The sequence below is a fragment of the Bos mutus genome, chromosome 5 (assembly GCF_027580195.1).
Source record: "Bos mutus isolate GX-2022 chromosome 5, NWIPB_WYAK_1.1, whole genome shotgun sequence".
In the NCBI taxonomy this organism is placed as follows: domain Eukaryota; kingdom Metazoa; phylum Chordata; class Mammalia; order Artiodactyla; family Bovidae; genus Bos; species Bos mutus.
The window spans coordinates 23483699-23506102 of record NC_091621.1 but is presented as its reverse complement, the minus strand read 5'-3'; the positions used below and the strand labels follow the sequence as shown (position 1 = coordinate 23506102).

General features: G+C 39.9%; 1 protein-coding gene across 12 annotated transcripts in view; it reads right to left on the bottom strand.

The window, feature by feature from the left end:
* The window catches only part of TBC1D30 (TBC1 domain family member 30), a 291603-nt gene that overhangs the window by 179468 nt on the left and 89731 nt on the right, over nt 1-22404 (bottom strand). For 6 of the 12 annotated variants that reach the window (XM_070370535.1, XM_070370534.1, XM_070370541.1 and 3 more), the window contains 5 exons: nt 18989-19101; nt 17018-17157; nt 14221-14427; nt 14007-14048; nt 7270-10861 (listed from right to left, as the gene is read on the bottom strand). In XM_070370535.1, coding sequence (XP_070226636.1) covers nt 10077-10861; nt 14007-14048; nt 14221-14427; nt 17018-17157; nt 18989-19101 — 1287 coding nt within the window. In that variant the 3' untranslated portion in view covers nt 7270-10076. Of the gene's footprint in view, nt 1-7269; nt 10862-14006; nt 14049-14220; nt 14428-17017; nt 17158-18988; nt 19102-22404 lie in introns of those variants that run through there. The other 6 variants (XR_011464193.1, XR_011464192.1, XR_011464194.1 and 3 more) reach the window with 3 other exon arrangements.

Below are 22404 nucleotides of genomic sequence, written 5' to 3'. Positions count from 1 at the left end.
TCAACTACACTTCAATTTAAAGATTTAATTATGAAAATGAAACCCATAAAAGTAGTAGAAGAAAAAAGGGAGACTTTTCAAATAAGCACAAGATATGGAGAAGGCCCTTCTAAATGTCACACAAAATCCAGAAGATATAAAAGAAAAGACTGATGAATTTGAAAACAAAAATGTTTCTGAATATATGTCAAAAAATTAATATAAACAAATTTAAAGATAATCAGCAAAATAAGAAAAATATCACAACTCATATAACAGACAAGGACATTTTTCTTGTATAAAGAACTAGTATCCTGCTATATTGGGCTTCCCAGGTGGCACATTAGTAAAGAATCCGCCTGCCAATGCAGGAGACACTAGAGACACGGGTTCAATCCCTGAGTCAGGAAGATCTTTTGGAGGGGGAAATGACAACCCACTCCAGTATTCTTGCCTGGGAAATCCCATCGACAGAGGAACCTGGCAGGCTCCATGGGGTCACAAAGAGTCAGATGGGGTCCATGTGTCCACGGGGTCACAAAGAGTCAGACACTACAGCTCACACACACATCCTGCTATATTTAAAATGAATAACCATCAACTAACTATTGTATATCAATAGTATCAATAGTGTATCAATAGTTATATCAACTAACTATCAACTAACCATACAACTAACTATTGTATAGCACAGGGAACTCTGTTCATTATGTTGCAGCCTGGATGGAAGGGAATTTGGACGAGAATGAATACTGTTTATGTATGGCTGAGTCACTCTGCTGTGCACCTGTAACTATCACAATGTTCTTAACTGGCTATACCCCAATACAAATAGTTTTTTAAAAAACAATTAAAACATATGCAAATTGTCCACATTTAGAATAAAACTGTATTTTAATTTTTTTTAAAAAAGAACTGGCATCAACAAGGAAAAAAAGAGCAAAACTGAGCAAATGCTATGAACAAACAACATATAAAGAATTTTTAAATGAGTGTTAACTTCATGCATGTTTTTAAATACACATTAAATACCTGATAAAAAGATTTGATAAGATATTGAGTAATATGAGGGTAGGAGAAATTGGGCATTTTCACACATCTCCAATGGAAGTCAAAATTTATATACAGAACAACTGTAGAGAGTAATTTGGCAACTTTATCAAAACCTAAAATGCACACAGTTACCAGATAATTCCATATCTAGGAACTTATCCTACAGCTAAACTTGCTTGCTTGTAATATAACAACACATGTACAAGGATATGTATACTCATCGGGAAGGAACTAAATGCTAAGTTGCTTCAGTCATGTCCTACTCTTTGCAACACCATGAATGGACTGTAGCCTGCCAGGCTCCTCTGTCCATGGGATTTCCTAGGCAAGAATACTGGAGTGGATTGTCTTTTCCCCCTCCAAGGGATTTTCCTGACCTAGGGATCAAACCCACATCTCTTATGTCTTCTGCATTGGCAGGCGGGTTCTTTACCACTAGCTTAGTACAGGTATGGAACTGTAAGCAATCAAATTATCTAACAAAGCCCAAAAGGGTAAATTCACTGTGTACAGTAAGTTGAAAATTAAAGCAGCAATTTAAAAAAAAAAAAAAAAAAAAAAAAAAAAGGCTGAGGTTGCTGCCTGCACTCATCTCTGTGATACATAAGTGAAAAAGAAGGGTTCAGAAGGTTCCAGAAGGTTCTTATGCCACTACCTATGCAGATGTGTGTGTATGAAAGTGCTTGAATATGCATAAAATCTCTCTGGAAGGAGATGCAACAAAGCAGTGGCAGTGGTTTCCAGTGAACAGGGAAACTGCTGGCTAAGAGACAGGGTATGGAGGGAGACTTAGTTTTTACCATATGCTTTTTGTACATTTTGAATTTTCAACATGTGCAAATATTACTTATTTAAAGTGAAAGTTTACATGGAGAGAGTAGCACTTACATATATACATTGCATAAAATATATACCATGTGTAAAATAGCTAGCTAGTGGGAAGATGCTGTAAAGCATGGGGAGCTTAACTCTGCACTCTGTGATGACCTAGATGGGTGGGATGGGGTGGGGGGCGGTCCAAGGAGGAGGGGATATACGTATACATAGAGCTGACTCATTGTTGCACAGCAGAAACTAACACAACGTCGTAAAGCAAATATACTCCACTTTAAACAAATAAGGAAGTAAATTTTTGAAACTGAGCTCCATGCTCTCTGGGTCTGACATTTAGTGATTTCATTATTCTGATACGAGCATTTTTGTTAAATAATTCCATGACTCTGTGATTTGTTTCCCACTTGAAAAACGTACTAGAAACTCCAGTCCATAGCTCCATATGGGGAAAAAAAAAAAAAATACTTTAAAGCTTTTCACCATCTGCTAGGTTCTGTTGCATATACACTTGTGGAATTTAGCACGTATGTGTGATACAGGTTTTATGTAACCTGACTTTTCACAGACTCAGCAAATTTTTGGTCCACATAGGATCCCTGTAACAATGACTCAAACCACTCTTCTCCAAATGTGTGGATACCAATAGGGAAAGGGGTCGGGTGGAAGGAACTAGGAGATTGGAATTAATACATATACACTATTGATACTATGCAAAAGTAGACAACTATTGAGAACCTACTGTATAGCATAGGGAACTCTACTTAATGCCCTGTGGTGACCTAAATGGGAAGGAACTCCAAAAAGGAGGGGATATACCTGTATGTACAGCTGATTCATTTTGCTATGCAGTAGAAGCCAACACAACATGGTAAAGCAAACATACTGCAATAAAAATTAATTTAAATTTTTCAAAAACCATTGTTCTCACATATTTTGAGGCAGTGGCTATAAGGTCTTTCCATCCCCTTAACACCAGGCAATGTTTTCTTGAAATCTTCACAAGGTGCTCCTCTTTTTTTCCCAGAAGGTGTGCTCCTAGTGGGTGCTCCCAGTGGATGCTGCAGGCCCCCAAGAGGCCCACCCACTCCCATCCAGCCCTGCTACTTTCCAACAGATGCCATCAGAGCTGCTCCAGAGCCTTCCCTGTGAGAGAGCTGAACAGGCTCCTGAGGGAACAGGGGGAGATGCCCTTGGTTTCCATCACACCCGGGGAAGGAAGTTCCACACACAGGCTGCCTGGATGCCCAACTTTTGTGGAATTTCATTAAAATAACCCTTTTGTGACTTGCTTACAGTTATTTTGCTCCCCACAGGACTCAGCTGTGAACAAAGATGGGGCTGGAATGAGAGGTGAAATTGGTGGAAAACTGCTTCATACTCAGAATCACCTCTCCTTCTGCCACAAGGAGATACGAGGCCAAAGAAGATTCAAAGGTTGGAGGAAAGAATCCCATTCATAAAACAAGAACCACACTTCCTGTCACCAACTTATACTATCCATTATTAGGATGGGGAGGACAGAGCCAGAAATCATGGAGAGAGCTCAGGAGATGTCTGAGTCACTGTCAACAAAAGCTATTAGCTCCTTGTTAGTCACGGTGCCTACTATTTTGCCTTTTAACCTGTCATCCTCATAAAATGGCTATTCCAATTAACAGGTTTTTAATATGAATGATAAAAAAAACCTGACCAAACAGGTTAAAACCAAAAACTGGAAGGTTGGCTGATGTAATAAGTGGTGTAGAGAGAGTAATTTTGCTTCAGGTATGGTCTGATCCAGGGGTCTCTGATATAAAAAGAGCCAGGTTTCTGTTTCTCAGATCTGCTTGCTCAGTCTCGATTCACTCCTCCAAGAATCTCTCCCTGGATGGGGAGATGTTACAAGATGGTTGCTAGCAGCAGCTCCTTGGCTTTTTCCTTCCAGGTTCAAATCCACTAAAAATGAGCAAATCAGCTTTCCCCACGAGTTCAAAACAAGAGCCCAGGAATTGAGATTCTTTGTGTGCTTGACCATGGGTCAGACACCATGGCTGGGAAGAGGGAGAATGCTGAATGGCTTAGCTTGGACTGTGTGCTCCTAGGGCATCAGCCTCACAGAGATGTATGTGGCGAGAGGAGAACAAACCTCTCCAGGACATTACTGCCAAAGGAAGAATGTTAATTCTAGGTCAGCAAAACTCACAGAAGTCTACAACAAACCTTGTGAGATTGAAATTATTATCCTCATTGTACAGACGTGGAAAGAGAAGGTTAAGAAACACACACAAAATCATACTCTTGGAAAGTGGCAAGGGTTGGAGCTGATGCTATTAATGTGTGTGATAAGACTAAAAGGGTGGGTGGGTGGGTGTTTTCCAAGCAGACTGGAGCAAGGAGTGAGCTCAGGGAAGAGGTTAACAAATACACAGTTACAAGGGTGAGAGTAAGAAGCTTTCAGGGCATTTCAAGTTGCTGTATGCAAAGGTCTCAGACGGTACAGACAGTGCAAAGCAGAGAGCTTAAGTTCTGGTGTCAGAAGGATCAGGACTCTGCCAGTTACCATGAGGTGACTGTGGTCAAGAATACAACCACTCACCCACTTTTATCATCTCTAACACAGGAATAATATGTTTGTGGGGTTCTTTGGAGGGATATGCCAGCAAGATAACATAAAGGAGCTAGTACAGTGCCTAGCAGATAAGATCTCAACAAAGGGTTGACATTATTGTGCTGATGACGACAGATTGCAGAAGGCAATGAATGGGAAAGATGGTGGGAAAACAAGCTGGAAAAATGACCATGGGCTAGATCCAGCTAAGATAAGGGTTTCAACATTTATCCTTCAGAAGATGGGAACCAACTGAAGGGTGTTGACCAGAGGAGTTGTCTGATCAGTTTTTCATTTTAGAAGAATTACTCTGGCAGCAATATGTAGTCACACCAACAAAGAGAGGTGGGGTGGGCTGGGAGACTATTTGAAAGACCATTAAAATAGGTTGACCAGTGGTTGTCAAATCTAGTTCAGTATCAAAATTTCTAGGGGAGGTTTTTTGTTCTGTGGCTGCTTTGCTTTATTTCAATCCAGATTTATAGACTCTCCAGGGATTGGGAGACACCTGGGTTTGAAGTATCAGCTTATTTCCATCCAGAGAGCTAGTGGTCCCTTAGGGCAATTGATCCACCTCCTTCTCAAGGATCAACACTGCCTAAAGAAAAACTAGAAGTGTTATGGGAGTATATAGAAAGAAAGAAAGAATTAAGAAAGTCAACTTTCTAGTTTTTTAACCTTAGTTAAAGTTAAAAACCTAGTTTTTAACCTCTTGAGGCCCCTGGGATGCAGGGGGAGGCAGTCAGATAAGGCTTGCCCATGCTGGAAGGAAGGAACAGAATGGGATGGAGAGTGACTTTGCAAAAAGGTCAATGGGTTTGATCAGAGCTGCACACTAGGAAGTAGACTCAGCTTCAGGAGATGGCCAGCAGGGAACCTCATGGGAGCTGAACCAACCCCAAGTGTCTTCGTATCTCCATTCAGTCCCCATTTAACTGAGCCCAGACTGCCTCTGTGGAACAGCCACATTGCACGGTTCTGGTTTCAGCCATCATCCAGTAAGGGCCTCCCATTCATAGCTGTATCCAGTGATTCTGTGATTCCAGATTTCGCTGAAATTTTCACCTGAACTGCCTCATGAAGATAAGAGAACCACCATGTCAACAGTCCAAACACACATGGGCCCTTACACTTCCACTTTGTATATGAACCATAATTCATGCAACTGTTATCCATGTCCTCAGATGTTTACATTATTTCCAAATTTCCTCTAGTAAATTTAATATTGCTATGAAAATTTGCACATAGGACTTTCATCACTATCACTTCCAACTCTAAAATACCTTAATATGCTTTGATGAAACTTGGTAATAGCTATTTTCTCAAGTTCAAGATACAAAGTCTTAAGCATCACTTCCTTTTCAAAGGATGCAATTTAGGGATCATTTGATAAAGTTAAATATGTGTTGATTTTTTAAAAACTCTTAGTGAGCAAAGAATAAAAGGTACTTTCCTTAACCTGTTAAAAGATACCTACCAAGAACCTCAGGAAACATCCTACTTAATGGTTTTCTTAAAAGTCAGGGATGAGATATGAATGCCTATTATCATTGTTTCTATCAATTCTGGAGGCCCTAGGGACCAAAAAAAAAGGCATTTTCGTTGAGTACTTCTGTAGTTACTTCAGTCTTCAAGTATAGCAATTTGGAGGTGGAGATAAATATATACATATATTTATTTATATATATCTTTATATATATATATCTTAGAAATTCACGTACTTTCTGACCTTGCCAACTCCATTTGGATGAACATACCCTAAGAAAATTCTTAGGTCTGTGCACAAAGATATAAGTGTTAGGGCAGTCTTTCCAGTACTATCTATAACCAAAAAATACCAGTTTGAGATACACCCTACCATATATAAAATAGATAAACAATGATTTACTGTATAGCACAGGGAATTATATTCACTATCTCATGTTAAACTATAATGGAAAAGAATCTAAAAAACAATATACAGATCTATGTATAACCAAATTAATTATTATATACCTGAAACTAACATAATATTGTAAATCAACTACACTTCAATATGAAAAAAAAAAAAGACATCTCTTTTACAATAAGATGCTGTTGTGTGAATTCTGGCATGAACACATGATAAAATACTGGTCAATGAAACGCTGCTGTAGAAGAGCATTTGGAAAAACAAAGCTTCAACTAGTGCTCTCAATACACCTTTTAGAAGACAGTGGTGTATGTATCCATGCAAACATAAACAAACAGCGGAGAGACCCATTCCAGAACACCGATGGTCCCTTGTGCTCTGTTTTCCAAGTTTTCTTAACCCACGTGTCACTTTTCTAATAAGGAAATATAGTATATTTAAAATGCTGCCTCAGATGATGGCTGTATGCAGCAAAAAAAACAACGAGTAGCTCAGAAAGAGTAGAGAGAGATTTTATGAGGGGAGATGGCAGCAGCTGTACACTTGGCCACAGTTCTCTATTCATCTAGATTCCATAAGACCCGGAAGATAAATTACTGCTTATTTTATTACAACGAAGAGAAACGAAAGATCTACATATTCATTTTATACACATACATTCACACACACGTACGCACATTCTTGAGCAAACTCTCTTACTCATACTCAGGAACCCAGCATTCTGCCAAGTTCCTGGCAGATCATAGGCCACCTTGCAACCTAGCGATTAAACTGGGGTCACTGGAGTTTATTGGGCTGCTCCTTGGTTCACATGAACAAAGGCCAGGGGGGAGGCTGGGGGGAAGTTGACAGGAAAAGAGAAGAGGATGAGAACAGTCACACAGCATTCTATGCAGGCGTTCAGATTAAACACCACCACAATAGCTACAACAATGAGAATCTTTATGCATATATTTCTGTGATCAGTACAGTTCTTTAGAACAAGAGAGACAAAAAGAGGGAATACAATATTCCAAACAGTTACAGCCCCATGTTGACATTACAAACTAGGTTTAGATTAGCTGGAGGCTTTTGTAAGAGGACTGAGGTGCAGAGACATAAATCGACTCCCAGAATAGTGCTGATGGGGTACAGACATATCTACAAATAAAGAAACTGCTACTTGGTAAGTACTTCTGGTGCTGGCATACAGTGTCCAACACAAAGGAAGATAAAAGTCCACACTGGTCTTCGTACATGCTGTGTGCTACAGGCTACTACAGATTCTTTATTTTCTAAAGTAGGCAAAGCTCACAAATTGACCAATTCACATGGTGATTACATGGTACAATGCATGCACTTTAACAGGACAGAGTGCTTGAACTGGAATTTGTCGGATTTTGAAATCCTGATGTGGTCATTCTTACCTCAGAAGACTATTTATTATCCTTTCAGTACTTTACTCATTATCAACAAATACTTATCCCCAACTGCATGCCATCACATCCACCCTTTCTTCAGGAAGACCAACTGCAAGAAACTGTACAATATGTGCTACAAACCCTAAGATAGGTAGCAGACAGCGATGGCACAAGCCTAAGAACGGCAGTAAGTACCCTCCACCTCATTACCCACCTCCCCAACCTCAGACCCCTCGGGGAGCTGGAAACTGACTCAAGAGAAGAAAAACAATTCTCTGTTCAAATCAGACATCCCTCCAGGGAACGGGACTCTTCTGACTCACTCGGGACAGGGGAGGAGAAAAGAATACAAGGTGGAGTCATTCTTATCTGAAAGGCTGAGCAGATGGAAGAAATCTCTGGCTTAACTTTGGAAAACATGGTCTCTTATGCAAAGTAATCCCGACTCTCCACCTACACTCTTTCCAAGACACAGGCTGTGGGTGTGGTTGCTTTTTAAGAAGCTGCATGCTAACTTTGGAGAGCACCAAATTCCAGACCCAAACTGCAATAACTTATTACTCAGATTTTCTATCTTCAACTCTTTAAGGGGTAAAAATACCACAAAAAGGATAACTCTTCTCATTGTATATATCATTCTCATGTTTTCTGTTCAAAAAAAGCCCACATAATCACATTCTCTATTTTATTCTAAACATTAGTGCCTCTCCATAGGAAAAAAAATCCTTTCTTAAACTATAGTTTTGGTTTCAGAATTAGCAATCCTCCAGTTAGGTCAAATGAATATTGTCTGCATCATCAAAATGCCTGCCAGCCTGGTCAAGGTCTTCCAGGGACGAGGATAAAATCGCTGAGTCTGTCTCTAAAGATAGTGGGAAAAGGGGGTTGTGGAGTGAGCCTTCTGTCCAGCCAAAATGAGAGCTGCATGAAGTGTTGTTGTTGTTGTTGTTGTTGTTTTTTAATAAACTACCTTTTCAGATAAGCAGGTCAGAGCTGCTTTTACAAAATGCCATGACAGCACTCTGTAACATCTGGCGAAAGGTTCTTTGAGTCAGGAGGGAGTGCAGTGAATGGCTTCCAAGTCTTGGTTTCTAGAACCTAGGTAGCCAACGCATCTGTGTACAAAGAGCATGAAACCCGCCTATTGCACTGGAGGAAACGTGGCTGAGTCACACTGAGTACCGAGAGTATTTACCTGGAGTATCTGAAGGGTTATTCACCTCTGGGTGACTCAGGGTTCCCATCTGCATAGTAGAGATAACAGGTACTATCTCTGAGGAGGAAGGGGTGAGAGAGAGCTAGAAAGTACTGGGGCCTTCTCCAGGAAAAGGCAGTGTTCAAGTAACAAAGAACTCCAACCTCCCCAAAAAAGCACAAAATTCAAGTAACAGAGTTACAGGTACTATGTTCTGGCTTTTGAGCAGAGGCTTCCTGCATCTGTAGTGGAGAGCTGGTCGGTAAATGAGCTGCATGGTGGAGGGTGCCAGACAAGCTCTGTGTAGAGCCCATCAGAGATCCCACCGCTGAGGACCTATACTCTCCTTAGGAGAAGAACATGGAGCTCGGGGAAAGCTTAGTGGAATCAGCAAGCTGTTTGGGGCAATTGCTTAATGCATATTCCCTTTGGGATCCCTGTATAAGATCTTCAAGTTGGTGATGAACCTACATTTCAACAGATGAGGGTTTTCTTCATTTTGCAGGTAGAAACAGAAAGTGAAGGAAAGGCTGTCTAGATTTTTCTCCTGAACTTCAGCACAAGAATAAAAACCAGTTTTGAGACTGGCCAAAACTCTTGAAGGAAAACTCACACATACAAACATTTCCCCGCTGCCCCAAATAGGGCATGAAGAGGGAAATTGGGAAGTTTTTTTTTTTTTTTTTTGCAACTAAGAAACTAACTTTCTTTTTGCAGTTTCTGTTCTAGCCAGCTTGTGTGTGCATGCTTGAGTATTAATAACACCCAGAGAACTGGAAGTTTTGGGGGGTTGCCACTGGGACCCTGAAGGCCCTCAGAACAGGAGGGAAGGAAGAAGAGTTAACAGTCTAGATACAAAGTCTTCTCTAAACAGCTCACAAGGAAAAGTTGGGCAAACACTTTAAAACCACAATATTTATTTTGCCACAAGAACCCACTGTATCGGTAATCAGAAGACATCCCGATTCTAGCGCCAATTATACAATTTCCAATTCCCATTTTTTAAGGACCGCTGCTCATCTCTGAACCTCTGGATTCACTCTCAGTGGACAACGGGAGCTGATCTGGAGCCATCCATCCAGCTGGAACCCTCCTGCCACCGTGAAGAGGTGAATGTGGATAGTTTCTGAGAGAAGGTCACCGTTTCTTTGTGCTGCTGTTGCCACTGCCGGACTTGCTAAAGCTCCTGCTCATGTGAGGAAAGTGCACGGTTGGGGTTCTTTCTGTCGGACCATATAATCCCAAATTCCTGGCGGCGGTGGACTTCCGCAGTGGTTTAACGCTGGGAAAGGGGCTAAAGATGGGGGTCTTCGGGTGGCTACCACCTTGGGGAGCCTTGCCAGGGACCTTGTTTCCTCCCGGGGCATTGGGTGGCTCTGGGAAGTGCCGCTGGCTGGGTGGAGGCACCCTGGGCTCAGGTTCAGCAGCAGCATCCCTTGGGGTCAGTTCCAAGGCTTCTATCTTCACCTGGACCTCAGACACATCAGCATCTCCATCCCCAAACACTGGCTCCGGAGACCGCCCTTCGATGGTCCTGCCTGTGCTGCCATCGGAGCAGCCGCCTTGAGCTGTCCCGACACAATCAGAAGGAGATGCCTTGGCCGCCCCCAGGGTGTGAGTCTTGGAGCCCTCGCTCTGCTCTTCTATCAGCCCGACCATGTCCCCGCAGCCCAGCTGGCTCTTGGTCCTGGCCATGTTCTTTTTGTGGACACGGATGTGGGTTCGCCATGGAGAATTGAGCTTAGTCCTAAGGTCTTCATAGGGGATGGGTGATATTTTGCCTCCTGTGTGACCAGGGATGTGGATGACAGCATTCTTGGCGGCTCTGTTTGACATTTTCATCTTCTTGCCTAAAAGAAGGTGGTTTATAACTGGAGAGCTGTTTACCTGAGACGGGAGAATGCTGGTCACCGGCCCTTTGTCTGAAAGAAAGGTTGAAAGGTCGTGTGAAAGGTACCACAGAGAAAAACATCCATCTTGGAAGAGGAGTCAAGACAGGCTGTCCCTGCCCACTGCCCACATATTTCCCAGGTAAGGACAGAGTCATGTAACTGAAGGCAGCAGAAACTGAATTCAGTCCTTGAGCCTGGGGTACCGATTCTCTCCCTTAATACAGAGGAGACAAGGGGCTGAGGACACAAAGGGAACAGACTCTGACCCCTTATTATCAGTTAGAGTCCAGGCTCTCTAATGTTTTCTACAGAGAACTTTGCTTCTGAGAAGCAACCTCCCAGGTTATATATCTAGGAAATCTTTGGAAAAAAAAATTTTTTTAAATAATAAGTCAAACACTATGACCATATGGATTACCAGCTGTCAGCATCTGAGAGGTGGGAAAACCACACACTGCATGTTATTAAGTGAGAGACAGCAGAATGAGAGAAGTGAAAGGAGGTGGTAAAAACGCCGTGACATCACAGACATCAAGTGCCTGGTCCCAGGTCCACTCCTGTGTCCTTAACAGACTCTGAAAGCAAACTGAAAACAGGAAAGCACCCAAAATTGGGTTCTCCTGGAAGACACTATAGTAGTACTGTCTCCCTCCTGTGGCGATGACCAAGCCCCTGTTTTCAATGAAGTTTGCACGCTCATAGCCCCAAGGACAAGAGCTGCAGGCAGAAGTAGCAGAAAAAGACCATCTTTGTGTGAGCAGCCTTCCTTCTGACATCACCTGGGTCATGTGGTTGTGGTCATCCTCCCTTCTGTGCTTCTCAACTGCTCTCACCTCTCTACCTCTGGTCACAGGCCAGTCTTCAGTGAAACTTGGACACCTGTTTCCCCTTCGCACTATGTCCTCTTACCTCCCTGAGTTACATCACAGCCTCTGTGACTGACCCATCCTCAACCTGTTCAGTTCCTTCCTAAACATCACCCAGATCTGCCTCACATGAAAAATATTGGACTCTCCTATTCTCTTTGACTCTTCTAGCTCTCAGACCTTGGATGTAACTATTCTTGGTAATGAACCATAGAGACTTCGATTCCTTGATCCCCCAGTCTTCTCATAATCTCTCACTGTCTCTTCGGCTCCCTTACACCACCACCACCACCCTGCTAGGAGCATGGCTGATCCCTTGGACCACACCTCATCAATAACCACATGTTTCAGCATCCCTGTGGCTGTACCACACATGCCCGACAAAACTCCACTCTAGAGCCACAATTCATGTTCTCTTTTCCAAAATGGGAGCTTAATGGGGTAGCGGTGAGGGGAATGGGGGATTCATACAGTTATGTGGATTGATATTCCTTAAATTCATAACTTCCTATTTTTTTAGGTCCTCAATTGCACTGAACAAACTTTCTTTCCCTCTCCCATTGCTTTCAGTGTTCAATCTAAATTTTCATTCCTTCTTTAAGCTCCTACACAACCTTCAACTTACTCCCAAGTAAACAACTTTTTCTCCAATTTCTTCATAAAAACAGAATCTATTAGGACTAAAATGCTTAACTTCCTGTCCTCCCAAACCTAGAAAGTTGGTACCTCAATCACCAGCCTCACCACCTTTCTTTAAATCTCAGAAGCTGAGGATTTTTGTTTGTTCTGATCACACAACGCAGCATGTGGGATCTTAGTTCCCCGACCAGGGATCAAACCTGTGCCCCCTGCATTGGCAGTGTAAAACCCTGGACCACCAGGGACTTCCCAGAAGCTGGGAACTTTTGCCTCTAGCTGAATTTCACTCTCTCCACCTGTACTGCTAATCCTAACCTATACCATCTCCAAAACCTTTCTACTCAACATGCAATCCTCACCCAGCAGCAGTGGCATCACCTAGAGGCTTATAGTATATGCATATCTTAGCCCCACCCCACAGCTACAGGAAGCAGATTCTTCATTTTAACATATCCCCAAGCAATGCATATTCACACTAAAGTCTGAGAAGCAATGTTCTTGAACTTTGCCCTTGAGTACCAATATTTCTCTAAAAATAACCACAGAAACCATGATCTAGAGTAGGGGTCAGCAAACTTTTCCTATAAAAGACCAGACTATAAATATTGTTGCCACTGAAGTGAAAGCCATCATAGACAATATGCAGACAAATGGGCATGCCTGTGTTCCAATAAAACTGTATTTATAAAAACAGACATTGAGCAGAATTTGACCTATAGACCATAGTTCTGTATGTCTGTACATACAGTACAGACTACAGTCCAAACAGTGGGCTGATTTAGTACCCAAAGGCAACTGTTCAACATCCCATCCAAAGCTTTTGAAAGTGGTTCAAACAGAACTATATAAAGAATCAAAACATGGGGGTTATAGCCCTGGCCTGACCACTCAATATAGCTATATAATCCTAGACAATTGCTAAGCCTTCCTGAATTACCATCTCCTTATTTTTCACAAGGATATGAAAACATCTGTTCTTGCTTTACTTGTAGATTTAAGGACAAATAAGGACATGTATACATCAATGCTTTGAAAATTAAAGTGTTATAGTTTTTAGTTTCTTTTGTGATAGATTTTTATAATGATTCAGGATAAAGTAAGAATCTTCAAGAAGTTGCCTACTTCTTCCCAACAAGTAAAAGGTAAATTCAGTTTTTGTGCAAGACAGTCACATGCTTACCAGTCTCTTAAAAACATGTCAAATTTATACCGTGGTTAACTCTGGACTGGCATCATTTTCATTAGGATTTCACTTAGAATAAGACAAATCAATTCCCAAATCAGCATATATTAAATAATAAAATAGACTGTTCACTGGGATTCGGGGAATTTAAAGAAAAAAAGAAGCTCAACAATCCTTGGAAAAGAGCAACTCCAACTACAGTACAACTGTGTTCTTCTCAGCAGACTCCCAAGATGCTGCTAACCCATCAGCCAGGCACAGAAATGGATTTTTCCTTTTCCTCTGATCACAACATCTGTTATATTACTATCTAAATGGCTGAAGAATAGCTTAATTTACTAGTACACAGACGACTAAATTCTACTTCCAAATGCCTGGAGCTTAAGAAGCAAGAGCTCCAATATGTCTCAAATCCAAGGATTGCATGGCTTTGCAACATTCTCATCATTTGTAAACCCGTCTCCAAAAGCAAAGAGGTGTTTGATACCATCAGCTGCCTGGTCCTTGGGACCTTTTTCTTCTTTAGAGCCTGATAAGATAAAATAAAAAGTGAAAAGGTAAAGATGCTGTTGTCTCCTGCCAGCTGTGTTGGTGGGTGCTGAGCCAGAGTTGAGCAGTAATCTCCAGGCCATTCTAGAAATACTTGTGTCGACTTGCACAAGTTGACACACAGCTGAAATTAACTCAAAGAAGTATATTACCTGCCCTGATATACACCTGATGAACCTGTTGCTGCTGCTTCTTTTTAATCCGAGAATATTGCCGCTTCAGTGCATTGATATCTGTGGTCATGCGTTCCATCATCATACTGTTAAAAGCTGCATGGTATTCACTTCGGCAGGAATTGATGGCTCCTGGACTCAGTTCTGCAATGTTATTGGATCTCAGACTCTGGTCCCCATTTGATTCTGTATTCCAGGGAAGAGAGCCAAGGAGATGGTGTCACTGGGGGAGAATAGAACTAAGTGGGAATTGATGACACTATATAACCCAGGGTAGTATCTTAACCTCCAGGAAATTCTGAACCACAGAAAAAATCCAGGTATACTAGAATGTGTCTAGTACTTGTTTTTATTTGGTCCTGAAAATACTTCCTCATTTTCTTATTAGCCTAACTGTAATCTGAAATGAGCTGTGTGGGTTCATTGTTTGATTTTATTACCACTTTGATCATTATATGGACATAAGGTCAGCTGTTTCCAGATAAAAATCACTGCCATTTCCTAAACTTCCCTTAGAAAAATACAACTCTAGCTGTCTAAAGTCAGGGTACAGATTTCCATATAACTGCACAAGAATTTACAAGGGATCGTCCGTTTGCAGGGTTTAGTTAGGCATTAAAAGTGAGTTTTTTCCTTAGTTAAAAATAGCAAGACAAGATTATTAAGACTTCAGAACACAGTACCACTAGAAATTAATGGTTTTATTCATTTAATAAGCATTTCCTGACTCTCTGTTATGTTTGTTATATCTGGTGTGGTTTCTGCTCCTGTGACACCAACAACTAGATTTATCCCTTAAATTTGAGATTACATCCAAGTATGAAAATGAAAAGTGTTAGTCACTCAGTCGTATCTGATTCTTTGCAACCCTGTATACTATAGCCTGCCAGGCTCCTCTGTCCATGGGATTTCCCAGGCAAGGATACTGGAGTGGGTTGCCATTTCCTTCTCCAGGGGATCTTCCCGACCCAGGGATCGAACCTGGGTCTCCACATTGCAGGCAGATTCTTTACCATCTGAGCCACCAAGGAAGCCAAGAAACAGAAATAAGTACTGTGTGAGAATACACTCCCATGTCACACAGGCAAAAGGGGATAAATTGAGATTTTTCTAACACAGTATGTAAAACCAGCCTGGGGACAAGCTTTAAAAACAAAGATTATTAGGGGATTTTAAGTATCCTAACATCTGCTGAAAGCGTTATTCAGATAAAGACTGAATATCTGATATGTTTATTGAAAATACTTCTCTAAGGAGAAGAAAATTAAAAGGAGATCTGCTAATCTAAACTAAAGTAAAACCAACAACAAAGACTAATGATGAAATTTAGGAGAAAGTTACCATGTCAAACCAGAGTACATAGTTGCACAGAAAAAATAACAGGGTAGAAAAATGGAACATAGACCCAAACTATAAAAATGTTAGAGTTAATAATACATTATAATGTTAGATTCAAAATGTTAGAGTTATAATACATATTGATCCCATGGCTGGAAACCAAAAGCTAAAATTCAGGCAACAAAAGAGAAGGAAGAAGACATTACAAAATCAACAGAACCCTGGTTGAGTTCAGATTTTTTTTTAAGTCATTTCAAAAGATGACAAGGGAGTGCATACCAAGGACACACACACAAAATGACATGAACTGAACATTAAGCAGGTTAAAATACAAAACATGCTGAGGGTTAAAACTACCACGACCAAAACACCAACAACAAAATGAACAAACAAAAAAAGCATGAAGAACAAAAAATGAGAAAATAGCTCATGACTTTGAAATGGCAGTATAAAGCTAGCAGATGGCAGAGAGAATGCAGAGGTGCCTGCCATCTTTTGTTCCTGTACTCTTCCAGCAAGGAAAATGGTCTTCAAACTTGAAGAGGCAGAATTAAATGTCCTAAGGGAAGAACTGCCACCCAAGATAGGAAAGATCATAGTGGGAGAACAACAAACTGCTTAAAAGAGTTCATTGCATGGATAATGTCCAGACTTCACAGCAAGTCTGTTCTCTGTAAGGAAAAAACAAACAGCATGGCATTCAATTTAAAGTACCATTTTTAAGAAGAATACTAGCAAACTGCAGGACATTTAGAGGTGAATTTATAGAATATTAAAAGTTCTGGAAGACATATCTTTAAGAAATTCTGAACCATGGAGAAAGCTCTAGGGGATATGATGACTGGTCTCAAGATCCAAGAGACATCCAGCAGAAGAGGGAGCAGACTTGTTCTGTTTTGCTCTGAACAGAAGAACTATTGATAATCAGAACTGGTAAGTGGAAGTTATCTTTTCAAATCTAGAAACCTTGGGCTAAGCAGAGGAATTTAGCAGAATGTCCTATGAGATAATACGTTTCTGGTCACTGAAATTCAAATAGAGGCTACCATAATGTTTTGGCTTTAGAGAATATTTCTATAGTGGAAAAGAAGTTAGTCTATAATGACTCCAATTAAACTCAAACAGAATATAGTAAGCATCTATTATATGTCTGGCTCTGTGCTAAGGAACTAAGCACACAAACTTGAATCAGATGAGTGGAAAGCAAAACTAATCATAAAGAAAAAGAAATATGTATGATGTGTGTGACACATAACAGAGAGATCCTCTCAAATGATAAAGTAACAGAGAAGATACTTCTAATGAAGATCTTTAACAGTGGTAATCAGTTCAGGAAACAATAGGCCACAATATATTATATATTATAGGCCACAATAATAATACCCTGCCCATAGTGAACCAACACACTGTGATTATCTAACAGAGGCCACCTCTTTACCTTTAACTTGCTTCTGGTACTTCTGCAGTTCAGGTGCCAGGAGTCCACTGAAAGGTCCGAGACACCCCACTGCATTAGCAATGACATCTTCATCATCTGGGTCATTCTCTTCATCGCTGTCTCTGACCTTACCATGTCGTCTTGGAAAACATAAAAGAAAAAGCAATATTCAAAAAAATAGTGGCATTACTTTTAAGTAACATACCTACATGATTTAAATGACATACATATATGCTATAATTTATATAACACATTTATATAATTATATTTATAATACACATTTTAATATATCTATATAGTTATTATATAACTATATATTAGGTTAGCCAAAAAGTTCATTTGATTTTTCTGCAAGATGTTACAGGAAAACCCAAACAAACCTTTTGGCCAACCCAATATAAAGTCCATCTCCCATCCTTGTTCAACTTCTGCCTGGTTCTTGCCTCACATAATCCCCATAGGTGATCACTGTTACTCATTTCTGATGTATTCTTCAGCTTTGTTATCAGGTAAATAAGCAAATATGACTAATCTTATTTTTCTCCTCTTTTTCATAAGTATTAGCATACTATCTATGAGTACACTTTTCTGCACCTTGCTTTTGTTCAACTGAAAAAAGAGTCTCTGTATTCACACACAGAGCTTCTTCCTCATCTTTCTAACAGCTGCACTATACTGCATATACGTATACATAATCATGTGTATGCATGTACTGTACTGTATCTATATAGTCCATGTTATGGACTAGGCTATTAATGATGCACACTTGAGTGGTTTCCAATATTATACTATTACAAACATCACTGCAGTTAATAACCTTATACACACTGTGTTTTGCATGTGTACAAATATATTTGTGGGATAAATCAGAAAGGTAGAATTGCTGGATCAAAGGATATGTGCATTAAAATCTGAGGAAATACTGTCAAATTGCCTGCCCCAAATCCTATGGTAATTAACCTCTCATCAGCAAAGTGTAAGAGTGTCTGTTTCCCTACAGCCTTATCGACAGAGAGCACACCAACCTTTTAAAGTTTTGTCAATCTGATAGGTGAAAAAACAGAATCTAAATCTCACTTTAATCTCACAATCTCACTTTGCATTTCCCTGATTCTAAGTGATGCTGCCTTTTACGTAAACGGCCTATTCCCCTCCTTTCATCATTTTTCAGTTGGGTGGTCATTTTCTTATGGACTTGTAAGAAACTTATACATGAGAGAAATCAGTTACAAATATTTTTCCACAAGTATTTTTTTGTCTGCTTATGGAGGTGTTTTTTGTTTGTTTGTTTGTTTTTTGGCTCTGTTTTGGTTGTAGTCAAGCAGAAAATTATTTTTAAAGTGCTTTTTTCCTTTATCTTTAAAATTTTGAGTCAGTTATTAACACCTTCCCAATTACAAAGATATAAAGACATCCTTCCATATTTTCTGCTGCTTATTTTATTATTTCATTTTTTTTCCATTTAACTCTCTCATCTATATGGAATTTATCCTGATGTGTGGTATAAAGTATGACTCCTATTTTCTTTCTTTCCAGATTGAGTCTCATAGGCCCAGTACCACTTACTAAATAGTATATCATTTCACTGTGATGTACATTTTCATATATTAAATTCCTATGTACATATATTTGTCAATTTCTGGTCACCACAGTATTTTAAATTAGCTCATCTGTCTCTTCAGGCACCAATTCTATACTTTTTAAATTACTGAAATTTTTAATATTTGATATTTTTAAATAAGTTGTAGGGTTGCTAAATACCCTTTCAGTTTATGTCCCAACCTTCTTCGAAAAGTAACACTTTCAAAAATCTTCCTCCTGAATTTAAATCAAAGCCTTTGGGAAAGAGATATTCAGATTTTAAGCACCAAGCTATTTTGAATGTATTTCTGAGGTTCAATAAATATAAATAGCAAAATATTAAGTCTTTCATCATGAAAATAACAAGGCAAAAAGAAAAAAAGATCTTACCCAGAAATTGAGGTGGGCTTAACTGTGGCAGGGAACGGTGTAATGTTGTAAGTGTATTTTTCCCTCAACTCTGCCAATTGTGGAAAGGGGAATGGAGCCATAGAATAAACAGTCTGGAAAACAAGAACGAAATGCCATGTCTGAAATCGTGGTCTTAACTTTATCAATCCTGCGAAGACATGAAAGTTCTATGATTTGGGTGTGAAGAGGTAGAGACTGCTCCTTACACAGCGGATGGAGAGAGTCCACTTCAGTATTATCTTAGAGAAAGACAAAAGAATTTTTAAAAAATAAAACAATAATGAGTCCTCAAATCAATCCAGCTGCGACTGGGCACTCCACCTGGTGAACGCAGGGTAGGGGTGGAGCGGGAGAAATGAGGACAGTCTGACATCCCCCTGTTCCTTTGATAGATAGGTTAATTCAGAAATCCATAGCTCCCTATTACTTATTTCCCAGAGAACCCATCAATCTTCTTTATATGTACTGCTCATTTTCCAAAGCTTTCCTTGATGATTTTTATAGACATCAAATGTCAGCCTTCCAGATAAAATTAAATCTGGGGGACAATCTCATGATCACCTGCAAGCTTCCTCCAAAGATACCACCTTTTCAAATGTCTGCGAATGAGTTCTAGGCGAAAATTGTTAACTGTTATTTTTAAAGAAAAAAAAGAAAAAGAAGGAAGTGACAGGGGTGTAAAGCATAGGCTGTTAAAAAATCTATAAATAAAAATGGGAAAAGTACCTGTGCTTCCTCCAGAATTTTAAGATGATCTATCATTCTACCAGGGAGAAGAAAATCATCTTGTTTGTTCTCTTAATTTGATAAAAACTTAATTGCTCCAAACACATTTCTTCAATCTTTTGGGCTCTTATTCATCAGAAGATGCATATTAGTCACATGAACTTTCATTTCTTCTAGGAAGCCATTCAATGTCCTGATGACATTTTTAGAGGAAAATATTTTAAAGTAGTATTTTTCTATTCAGAAGGTTTAGGAAATCTCTCATCTCTGCACAGGTAGAAAAAGGAGGGCTCTAAAAGGGGCTTCCTAGCGCTGCAGTCTCACCCCACAGCTCAGAGCTGCCACTGGAACAGTCCACTGAAATCTCGATTCTAAACAGCCTGCACATCGGACTGTCTCCAAACTTCGTGTTATCCACTTATACCTTAGTGTAACATCCCAAGACTCCAAACACAGAAATGCTGGCTACAATTCCTTTGATTCTCCATTGCTTACTGTGCAAAGTTACAAAGTGTATCAAGACCACAAAAGTCCTCTCTAAATCAATTTATCTCATGCATACTTGATCACAGACAGTCCCTGACTCACAACAGTTCAACTTAAATGATTTTTCCTCTTTATGGTGGTGCAAAAGCGATATGCATTCAGTAGAAACCCTTCTTTGAATTCTGAATTTGGATCTCTTCCTGGGCTTACAATGTGCCAAAGATACTCTCTCATGATGCTAGGCAATCAAGCTCCCCATCTGCCAAGTGATCACGAGGGGAAACAAACAGTATATTTACAACCATTCTGGACCCAGACAACTGTTCTGTTTTTCACTTGCAGTTCAGCATTCAATAAATTATATGGGTTATTCAACTTGCCATTATAAAACAGACTTCATGTCAGATGATGCTGCCCAAGTATAGGTTAACATAAGTGTCCTGAGTATTTAAGGCAGTGTTTAAGTATAGGTTAAACATAAATGGCTTCATGTTTAAGGCAGGCTAGGATGAACTGTGATGTTTGGTAGGTTAGGTGTATTAAATACATTTTCAGTGTATGATGAGTTTATCTGCATATAACCCCGTCCTAAGTCCAGGAAGATCCGTGTACCAAAATGGCTGAGAAGCAGCACAAATGTACTAACAGTGAACTGTTTCCCCCTGGAAAGAAGCAGAAGGTGCCCTGTGGCTCCCATTAGTCCGGAATGTGAGATTATGCTGCTTCCCAACCTCTCTGTGCCTGCTTTTCTTCATCTGAGAAGTGAAGGCATGAAACTCATCATGAAAAAGTGAAGGATGGTGGTTACCTCTGAGAGGAGCAGGACCTGAGAGGAGTACATGAGGGTGTTCACCTGTGTTGTTAATGTTTTATTTCTTAAACTGGGTCATGGGTGTGTACATTTTGTCATATTATTTTAATACATTCTGTTGCCTGAAATACTTCATATGATTTCATTAATAACATGGTCAGAGTACACTCTCGTTGATGCCACAAAAGGCTGCCATCAGTTCACTGCCCTAAAAGCTGCTTTACTGACAGTATAGAAGGCCAGTAGAGCTTTGATCCATGGTCAGGGAACTAGACACCACATACTGCAACTAAGATCTGGTGCAGCAAAATAAATAAATAAATATTTTTTAAAAGTCTTAATTATGCACAGTGATGGATGTTGACTGGACTTTTGTGATCATTTCACAATATATACAAATACCGAATCATTATGTTGTACACCTGAAACTAATATGCTATATGTCAATCATATCTCAATAAACAAACCCATATCATTGGGATTCAAGTTTAAAAGATGGAATTACTAGGAGGGAGGTTCAAGAGGGAGGGATACAGGTATACCTATGGCTGATTCATGCTGATGTCTGGCAGAAACCAATACAATATTGTGCAGCAAATATCCTTCAATTAAAAATAAATTTCACTATTAAAAAAAATGAAATTACTAATGTTAGGAATTTCAAAATTCTCTACAAATGAAGGAAGATGTCTCACTGGAGACAATCAGTGAGATGTCTAGCTGAAAAGTCACCTTTTATTTCTGCTAATTTTATTAAAAGTTATCAGAAAACTCCTTGGCCCAGACTTATGAAGGAAGTGTGTAAGAAAAGAAAGAGGGGTACATTTTGGCCCTACTCTGTCCCATCCTGCCCCAGAGTAAACGGTCTGGGTCTTACCAAGCTCCTTCAAGGGCCGCTCAGCTAAAGCCATTGAACCAAAAAGAACACCGGCTCCACTGGGATTCATGCTCTTTTCCTGCTCTTCCTTTCTCTATAATTTACTTTTAGTTAACCCTTTAAAGTATAAATCAGTGTTTCTGAAAGAAATGTCCTTGTAGTATTTCGCATGTATTCACTCACTTACTTAAAGGTCTCACTTGTCAGCAGACATATTTATCTCATGAAGGTACATGACATACCACCACAGTTCTCAGGATACCTGAGAAGCTCCAGGTACTCAACTGTGCAAATCAGAGATTTACAACTGATTTCAAGAAAGGACTTTTACTAATTATCTTAGAGCCAAAGTATAGTACACAAATAGTATCTTAAAAAGGAATTTAAAAATAATTTGGTTCAACCTCCCTCCCATGCAAGAGCGCCCTCTAGAGCATCTCCAACATTTGATCATAAGGGTGTTGCTTGAACACTTCCAGTTATGGTCCCACACAA